Source organism: Bubalus kerabau, chromosome 5 (genome assembly GCF_029407905.1).
Source record: "Bubalus kerabau isolate K-KA32 ecotype Philippines breed swamp buffalo chromosome 5, PCC_UOA_SB_1v2, whole genome shotgun sequence".
NCBI classification, from domain to species: domain Eukaryota; kingdom Metazoa; phylum Chordata; class Mammalia; order Artiodactyla; family Bovidae; genus Bubalus; species Bubalus kerabau.
Genome location: NC_073628.1, coordinates 46,554,815 through 46,564,731, shown reverse-complemented (window position 1 = coordinate 46,564,731; position 9,917 = coordinate 46,554,815). Strand labels below are relative to the sequence as shown.

The 9,917-nt window shown below is 38.7% G+C and overlaps 1 protein-coding gene across 2 annotated transcripts; it reads left to right on the top strand.

Moving 5' to 3' along the window:
- The first annotated feature begins 594 nt into the window (after nt 1-594).
- Nucleotides 595-9,614, top strand: LOC129652698 (tripartite motif-containing protein 64-like). 2 transcript variants are annotated; one of them, XM_055581588.1, is made up of 8 exons: nt 676-787; nt 2,430-2,486; nt 3,556-3,970; nt 4,467-4,562; nt 5,156-5,386; nt 6,433-6,455; nt 7,812-7,909; nt 8,933-9,614. In XM_055581588.1, the coding sequence occupies exons 3-8, from the start codon at nt 3,560-3,562 to the stop codon at nt 9,424-9,426; spliced, it is 1,353 nt and encodes a 450-aa protein (XP_055437563.1). In that variant the 5' UTR covers nt 676-787; nt 2,430-2,486; nt 3,556-3,559; the 3' UTR covers nt 9,427-9,614. The 2 variants fall into 2 exon arrangements, with proteins under 2 accessions (XP_055437562.1, XP_055437563.1); XM_055581587.1 differs by lacking the exon at nt 2,430-2,486 and having other exon boundaries at nt 595-787.
- Nucleotides 9,615-9,917: the final 303 nt, after the last annotated feature.

Here is a 9,917-nt window from a genome sequence, read left to right as displayed (position 1 = left end):
TCAAAGGATTGCTGGCAATTGGATCTCTGGTTCCTCTGCCTTTGTGAAATCCAGCTGCACATCTGGAGGTGTTGTAGTTCTTCATAGAATGGGTCAACTTCAGCTTTTTTGGCCTCAGTGGTTGGGACATAGACTTGGATTTGTGGCATGCTGAATGGTTTGCCTTGGAAATGAATGATATCATTCTGTCCTTTTTAAGATTGCACCGATGTACTGCATTTCAGACTATTTTATGGATGATGAGGTCTACTCCATTTCTTCTAAGGGATTCTTGCCCAAAGTAATAGATATAATTGTCATCTGGAATTAGAACTATAATATAGTTCATTAAATGGAGATATTAAATTCATGTTTGGAAGTTTATTACTGTCCAAACAACAACTTCATGGATTACAACTGTAAACTCAAGATATGACTTTTTAGCAGAGATTGCAGTGTAGCAATTTAATTAAATAGATTTCAAAGGTTTGACTTCAATCATTAGCAAACTTTCAACTCTGCAAAAATCTAATTATGTTCACCTATACCTTTTCATAGGGCTGATAATCATATCACTTGGAGGAAATGGGTGTGGTCTTCAGAGAATATATAAAGCATTCCCAGAAGATGCAATTGCATTCTTCTCCAGCATCCAGAGCTGTCAGGATTCAAGTTTGTCGCACTGAGGAGAATTTTTAAAGTTCCTGCCAGAAGGAGGTGAGCACCTAAGTGCTGACCTGAATTGAATAGCTACTTACCGAACAGGAATGAAATTTCATCAACTACATTTCATCAAGTGTACCCAAAGGTGAGTTCTTATCAAGGTACAATGAAATTCTGCTATGCTCATTTAAAAATGAAACTTTAATGGTAATTGCCAACAGAAATGTAATTTTTTTCTATCAGTACTATCTATATGTGAACACTGCATCAAGCATTTATTCCCTGTTGAATCTGTAGATAAATAACTTCTTTTACCCACACTATGTCAAGTAGCTTCCTTAAAAAATGTGGGTAAAAATAGAAAATTAGTAAATGTTGTTGAGAAAATTGAAATAGTTAATTCATATAAAAAGAGTTAATCTAATACCTAGAAATATTTATAAAAAATAAACAAAACAACAGGCTTTTCCTGTTGTTGTTGAGTGGCTAAGTCATGTCCGACTCCTTGGGACACCATGGACTAGCCCACCAGGCTCCCCTGTCCATGGGATTTCCCAGGCAAGAATACTGCAGTGGATTGCCACCTCCTTCTCTAGTGGATCTTTGTGACCAAGGGATCAAACCTCCATCTCCTGCATAGGCAAGCTTATTTTTTTAATCACAGAACCACTTGGGAAGCCCATTATGTTCTCCTATTATTTTAAAAGTATCATGATCATTGATGTCATTAGTATAAAAGTTATTTTCTTAAATAATTCTTGGCCAGTTTCTAACCCATTCTACACATGGTTTCTTTATACTTTCCCCCTGTTCATCAGCTATCTCCTCAATTGATGCATGTTTCAGTCAAAGGCTTTAGGTTCTATACTGTTGAAAATTGTGGTCATCTATCAGAATTCCATAAATCTCTTATTAACAATTTTTACAAGAAATAGATCTGTACACTATGGCTTTACTGTCAAGCTGTTTTGGAAAGGCATCTTAAAGTTGATGTTATACTCATTCAATTAGCAAAAGTTTTTCTTTCTGTCTCTTTTCATGACCAGATCCGAAATCTCAGCCTTGGAAAGATGTAGCCTCTTCTATTCGATTTCTCATAGACAGGGAAGAAAACAGGAATCATATATTTAAAGCAAATATTTAGTCACAATGTATGATAACTGAAAGTATATATTCATGCTCACTTTGTCTTATCCAAATACTTTCCATTTACCTACTTACCTGCATAGGTATTGTCCAAGAAAACAAGTAGTTTTAGGTTTTAAAATTGACATTGAATTTTAAAATAACTTAATAAAGCAATTTTAATATATTAATATCTGTAATGTTAAGCTTTTAATCATCATTATTTCATGACCTTATGTTACTAGAGGTTCTTAAGTCTTAAAAGAGTTTCCTAGAGACCCAAGTACTTGTAAAATACACAGTACTCCTAAAATGTTCAACATAATGTATATATTTCATATCCTTCACACAGATGAACACGAGTTAAATGGGCGAATCAATCAGAAAACTTCCTTGAAATGGTCACATTTGCTATTATTTTAGAACCCTCACTTTGCAGTGCATAAGTGAAAAGTGTTCAGGATAGATCTAATCAGCCGGTAAGGACTCCAAAGGTGTGAAGTGGACAGACAGCAAAGTCTCAGAGAACAAAGAACCTGATGCTACTTCCATTAACCAAATGTTTGGAATTTCCAGGGTAGAGAGGAAATCCTTGTGTATATTCAAACTTATTTCTTTGCTTTTCGTAAACAACTGATTCTTTTTACTAATTATTGTTATAGTGGGAACACTCACCAGTTGAAAATATGACATGCTCTGGTGATCTGAACTGACTCCAGGTAAAACTGTTTTCCTGAACTAGCAATGACAAGTTTTTTTGGTTTTTTTTTTTTTTTTGGTTTTTTTTTTTTTTTTTTTGGTTTTTGCTTTGAAAGGAGTAGTTTTGTTATTTAAGTCATAAGGAAACACTGACCTATTTACATATTTAGCACATCAAAGTCAAAGCCAACATTGATTACATTAAGTTTACATTATTCATAAACATTTTTATTTGTCTTTAGAAAAGCACATATGTCACATCAAAGGCAGAAGGAATAGGGAACATTAGCACAGAGACAAAGTGAGTGCTAGTGTGGGTTCCAAGCAGGAAAAGATGGAGAGAGAGAGACAGACTGAGGTTATATATGTTCTTTTGAACCAGTCAGCTGACCAAATTAACTCTGGAGTCATCCTAACATTTACACTCATGTTTACTTTAAACAAAAACAGTTGTTAGTGACTCTTTTATCTAATTTCATCCTTTTTATTATAGCACAAGCCCAACCAGTCTGTAGTCACCATTTCTAGGTTTCTATTGTGATTGTGCTTAGTCACTCAGTCATGTCCAACTCGACTGTAGCCCACCAGGCTCCTAGGTCTATGGGATTTCCAAGACAAGAGTGCTGGAGTGGATTTCCATTTCCTTTTCCAGGGGATCTTCCTCACCCAGGGCTTGAACCCATGTCTCCTATGTTTCCTGCACTCTTGGCAGATTCTTTACCCACTGAGCCATCAGGGAAGTCCAGGTGGTAATAGTGGTAAAGAACCCACCTGCAAATGCAGGACGTGTAAGAGACATGGGTTCAATCCCTGTGAAGGAAAGATCTCCTGCAGAAAGACCAGACAACCCACTCTGGTTTTCTTGATTGGAGAATCCCATGGATAGAGGACCCCAGGGGGCTCCAGCCCATAGGTTATCAGAGTTGACCATGACTAAGTGACTCAGCACACAGGTTTATACTGGGGGTAAGCACATGTGGAAATGAGATAGAGCTCAAAACAGGACTGTGCCAAAGGCTTTATTTTCCCTGATCACAGCATAAGAATAGCTTTTTCTCTTACCCTCTCTTATTTGTCTCTAATTTTCAGAAACATGGATTCAGACACACTGCAGGTCTTCCAGAGTGAACTCACCTGCTCCATCTGCATGAACTGCTTCCTGGACCCCATCACCATAGACTGTGGGCACAGCTTCTGCCGTCCCTGTCTCAGCCTTTGCTGGGAAGAAGGCCAGTCTCCAAGGAGCTGCCCTGAGTGCAGGGGAATAGCAGACAGGCCCAATTTCCAAACCAATATTGTCCTCAAGAGGCTGGCTTCCCTTGCCAGACAGGCCAGAGCTGACCATGACCACAGCTCTGAAGAGCAGATCTGTGTGACACACCAGGAAGCCAAAGGCCTCTTCTGTGAGGTTGACCAGACCCTGCTCTGTGGGCCCTGCTCTGAATGCCCCGAGCACGCAGCTCACAGCCACAGTCCAATACACAGGGCTGCTGAGGAGTCCCGGGTAGGTGATGTCTCTAGAGCAGTTCAGGATCTAGAGGCTCCTAAGTCAGAGAGGAAGACGAGGATGCTATGATGGTGATGGGGGTGGAGATAGTGGAGGTGGGATTTCTGAATGTGGATCCTCACATATAATGTGTCCTCTCAGTGTTGTTGCCCAATTGTCCACATGTGTGGAAATGCAGCATCCCAGGGCGGGTGGCACCAGGGACACAGGTTTCTGATGGGAGCTTGAGGCTTTCTTAATCAAACTATATAAATGTGTAAATCTTAATTTATTAGGGTATGGATTTTGTTATCTGTAAGGTTTTCCCTGTTCGCTACTATACATTTCTGTCACTATCATATTCAAGTGTTAGATTCAGATTAATGTGGGAAAATCTGACTGCAGCATTCTAACTCAAGGTCTGTGTAACCAACAACTACCTTTGCTCGTGAATAAGGGGATGAAATTTATGGTGTCATCTTCCATGTCACTAAATCCCATGGGTATCTTGCAGGAAAAATTTTTGAAAAGAATGAGCTCTTTATGGAAAATGAGAGAAGAAATGCAACTCATTCTGAATCAGGAAGCTCAAAAAACTCAGTCATTTAAGGTAAGAATAAAAAGGTTACTATTTATTTATATAGATATTGATATAATTCTAGCTGTTTGGTCCATTTAAGTTCCCATTGGTCTCTTCCCTGGAAAAGGTGTGGTTTCAAATGACCTATCAGTGATCACAACTGAAACAGGCCAATACATGCTAGTTCAAGGATGCTAGTACAAGGGAAAACCACTGCATGAAAAGTGTTCCTAGGCCAAATTTTGAAGATTTGAATACAACCTTTCAGAAATGAAGTATAAGACACATTTCACTAAGTGTGACTAGTGAAGTAGAAGAGATGAATAGAGTAGTAGTATGTAGAGGCAGGATTTATGTCAGAGAGGAAATAATGGATAGAGTAAGAACCTTAGAGAATCCTCCTAGGGATAGAGCTTGGGACTCCTCAGATGGCTTGATTCAAGCAAAGAAAGATACTAGGAACTCAGAGAATGCATGGACAGGAAGGACCAGCAGATACAGGACCTTTGATGTGTGAGGCAGAAAGTTTGCCAAGAGCTTTTTTGATGGCATCAAAGAAATATTATTTGAGTTTTGTTTTGAATTTGAGCATAAGCAATGCTTTGAATCCACTATCCCCTCAGAAATATGTGACCCTAAGGAAGGTGATGATTAAATTTGAATATCAGAGGAGGCATCCATTGCTCCAGGAGGAGAAGAAACTGCATCTGGAGGCCCTGAAGAAAGAAGCCAAGGAGATTTGTCTACAACTCAAGAAGAGTGTGTTCAGAATGACTCAGTACATAGAAAGACTGAGAGAAATGTACAGAGAGCTGACCGAGATGTGCCACAAACCGGACACAGAGCTGCTCCAGGTGAGAGAGGAGGGTCAGTCCTCAGAGAGAAAAACACTCTTCTAGACGAGCTGCTGTGAATCTGGAATGTTCCCTGAATATACTGTTACTCTCAGCTAAGGAAGGCTTTTCCTTGACCCCCATTATTGTATTTGTCTAATCCCCTATTTTTGGAGAAGGCAATGGCAACCCACTCCAGTAATCCTGCCTGTGAAGTCCCATGGATGGAGGAGCCTGGTGGGCTGCAGTCCATGGGATCGCGAAGAGTCGGACACGACTGAGCGACTCCACTTTCACTTTTCAGTTTCATGCATTGGAGAAGGAAATGGCAACCCACTCCAGTGTTCTTGCCTGGAGAATCCCAGGGACGGGGGAGCCTGGTGGGCTGCCGTCTATGGGGTCGCACAGACTCGGACATGACTGAAGCGACTTAGCAGCAGCAGCAGCAATCCCCTATTTTATCATATCCTGGTAACTTTTAGAAGATTTTTTGCCCATTTCCTAGCTAAAATAGGACTTTTTCTTTTTTTTTTTAAGTGTGATCAGGGGTACTATCCGGATAAGTTTTCAAAATCAGCAAAATTCTATGATCAGGAGAATGTTAACTTTCATGGAGTAAATCTAAATATGTGTTCCCCTAAACCCTTGTCACTCCCTGCTATCCCAAATTTTCTGGAGATACTAAGCTTTCGCTTTTTGTCTCAGCAAGATTGTTAGAACTAGTCATCAATTTCCATGCACTCTATAATTCATTTTATATGCTTTCCTGTTTTGGTTTATTGCTTTCATAGATGGTGACCTCTGTCCTTGGGAATAGCGCTGGGCAATGAGTGACATTGAAATCCTAGATGTTGCTACATCATTATGTACTCTTCATGGCTCCCTTCCTTCCTCAATGTGCCCTGATGAAGCCCATCATATTTTATTTTAAGCTCTGTTATGATGCCTTCTGACTGTTCCTTAAAAGAGGATTAGCAAAACAGTATCTTATTGAATAAAGAATAGAGAAGAAGATGCAAAAAGACAGAAGTCTCATGATTAACATGATCTTTTTTTTCTCTTTGCAGGCCATGGGAAATGTATTGGAAATGTGAGTATACACTAATGATTTTTTTATTTCTGGAAAAGTTGTTCTCTTTTTGATGAAATGGATACACAGTCGTTCCTTAGTAGCATGGGAGATTGTTTTCAGGTCGTCCCCGATATCTAAATTCCAGGATGCAGGATGCCTTATACAAAATGCCTTAGTGTTTGCAGTTAACTTACAAGCATGCTCCCTTACACTTTGTCATCTCTAGACTACTTGTAACATACACAAGGTAAATTGAATATTATTCAAAAAGTTCCCTGGTATGTGGAATTTTCAAGTTTTACTTTCTGGAATTTTTTTCTCCAAAATTTTCATTCAAAACCAGGAGTAAGGATGGAGGACTAGATAGACTGGGAATTTGGGACTGACATGTACACACTGCTATATTTAAAATTATATATAAAATAGTAGGTCCAACAAGGACTTCCCATAAAATACATAAATGTATAAATAAATAAGTACGTAAGTAGGCAACCCAGAACTTACAAATTGAATCCACATGTGAATCCATAGGTGCAGAATCTTCATATGTGGATTATCAATATCATCTTTTTGGCTATTTTCTATTTTATTTCAAAAGAATTTCAAGGCCTTCTGATCCTTGGTCTCAGAAGTTTCCTTTTCATTTGGCTGAAATCAAATGTAACTGAAAATATTCTGACATGCTGGACTTGGTTTTACCCACTCATCCCATCCTCTCCAACCTCACCACAATAAAACTTTGGAAGGAATTTGCCAAGATATGACAGAGGAAACACCTATGCTAGTGAGTTGGAAGCTGAAAAAGGCCTGAAAGAGGCAAATTCCCTAAGAATGAGAAGAGGAACTGTGCTTTTGTTCCGAGGAGTAGCAGTGACTCAGCCTGTTCCATCATTGTAAGCTCCCTTGTAGGCAGGACCTCAGAGGACTGTTAGACTTTCAGAACAAGGTAACCAGGTTGGAACTGGAATCCCTTTCTGGTCTGACAAGAGAATCAGGTCTCAATCAACGAACTCTTCCTTGTAGACACTGAATGCATTCTTGATGACTACTTGCTGACTGCAATCTCAAAGGTTTAGTCCGAATTTTTTCTCTCTGTAAAATGCCCAGGATCTTTGCATTATCTGAGATGGAATAGAGGAAGGGAATGAGGTTCAATGAGTGGAAAACTGGACTAATATTTGAGAACAATGGGGAAGTTGAAATTTGATATAATTTATATTTAGTAAACAATATGGTAATGTTTTTATATTCCCAACTGTGTAGAATATATTGTATATGTAACTAACAAAATGTCCTGGGTTAAAAGCTGCTTTTATACAATGGTCATGTGATTAGACTTTGGCCTCGAAATGTATTGGATGTCATTTGTTTCAGGGCCTACTTGGCACAGATGCAGATGCCTCAGCCAGTGAACCCAGAGCTCAGTTGTTGGCCTGTTGCTGGAATCCTAGACACTCTGAACAACTTCAGAGGTAAGGGTCAGCCCTGTGGTGATCAGGACTATGCTTCACTAGAGCTTCCTAGGAAGGAGCCTTCTTTTATTGTTATTTTATTTTTTCTGAAATGACGGTAGTACTTAACTTCCCAAAGTGGTAACATCTTTTCTGCCTGTGTAGTCAGATTACAAAATTCAAAGATGAATTTTGCCACCTGTAGTTTACTGAAAATACAAAGCCAGATACATACATTAAGTTACAACTGACATAAGCGAAGCAATAATAGAACAACCAGGACACTCATGTTGTTATAAAGAGAATATTTAGCTTCGTGAGTAGCCATCAACATTGTGTTTATTCAGGTTATTTCACTCTTGAAAGGTTAATAGTGGCATTTCCGGTTTTTAACATGTTCTGTATTTCATATGCATTTGTTATGTATTGTGCAGAGAATATTTATTATTCCTAAAATAAGGACTAATTGACAAAACAGATTAAAATTGGCTTATGCCGAATAACTGTAATGCTCTTAGATCAACCTCAGGACAACTGAAAGGCAAGGGATATGTGCACGTGGTTAGCCAGAACATCCTTTCAGAAGCTTCAAAACTATTGATTTATGGATTTCTTTCAAATGTTTGGACCTTTGAGAATGTAGTAGGTAGAGAATACACCCCAATAAATTTTCACTTGACAGCAAAGTGCCATCTATCTATTAAATAATATTAAAGACAACACAAGAAAAGTTTTCTAAACAAAAGATAAAACATATTTTAGGTGAGCCGTGACATAAACTGTCAAGAGATTGACATTAGAGACTTCACACAGTTTATGATGTATCTTTTTTTTTTTTCTGTTTCTATATGATTTGAGGCATTCTATATGCTGTAGAGATAGTGATAACTCTTGTTCTTCATCGTAGAGCCAGTCTGAACTCCCTTTGCCTTGTTTTGTGTTTCCTTGGAGGAGGAAAAATGAAAAAAGGCAGAGGGAGAGAGCCTCTGCCTCTCAGAGACACAGAAATCCCATTTGCTAACCCAGTTTTTTCTCTTTCTACAGTGGATAATGTTCTGACTCAGACAACCGTTCACCATCTGAGCCTTGATGATGCAAGTGTGATGTCAGGAGATGACCCCCAGGGCATGTCCAGACAGCTCGATGGTGAGGAGAGCTTTGTGGCCTGGGGAGCTCAGGCTTTCACCTCCGGGAGGCATTACTGGGAGCTGGATGTGACACACTTCTCCAGCTGGATTCTGGGGGTCAGTAAAGATATCTTGACAAGTGATACTATTATCCGTATTAATTATGAAGAAGCATTTCTTCTATTTTCTGAAAAGGTGAATGACCAGTATAGTCTCTTCACCAACTCCCCACCCTTAGTTCAGTTTGTAAAAAGGCCTCTGGGTAAGATTGGAGTTTTTCTGGATTACGACAATGGAGCTGTGAGCTTCTATGATGTTTCCAGAGGATCCCTCATATACAGTTTCCTTCCTTCCTTCATCTCCTCCCCTCTGAAGCCTTTCCTTTGCCTTAGGTCTCCAAGAATAATCTAGTTCCCTGACCATATTTTTTAAATTCTTCCCTGAGGATGTTGCTATCTTAAACCTCATGCAAGGTCACAGAACAATACCTGACTGTGTCTGAGCACACTGCAATTTAATGAAACATAATGATTGTATGTTTATAAAATGGCTTAAACATGTTGAATGTATAAATTTGTTAATAAAGTTTAACACAAAAATTTATTATGGAGTATGTCATAGAATAAAATGGACTGCTTTCCTTTCTTAAAAGATGATTTTAGTAAAATAAAAGTTACATTTCATAAAGATTAGCCTATTTAAAGTATATAACCCAGTTACTTTTTTAATATACAAAAATTCATGGAACCAGAACTATGTAATTCCAGGACATATCCATCACCCCAGAAAGAAATCAATGCCCATCAACATTTATTCCCCATTGCCCCTCCCCCTTCTGATGTCACCTTCAGTCTAGTTTTATTCCTCATGGATTTTTTTTTTCTTAGTATGTATATATATGT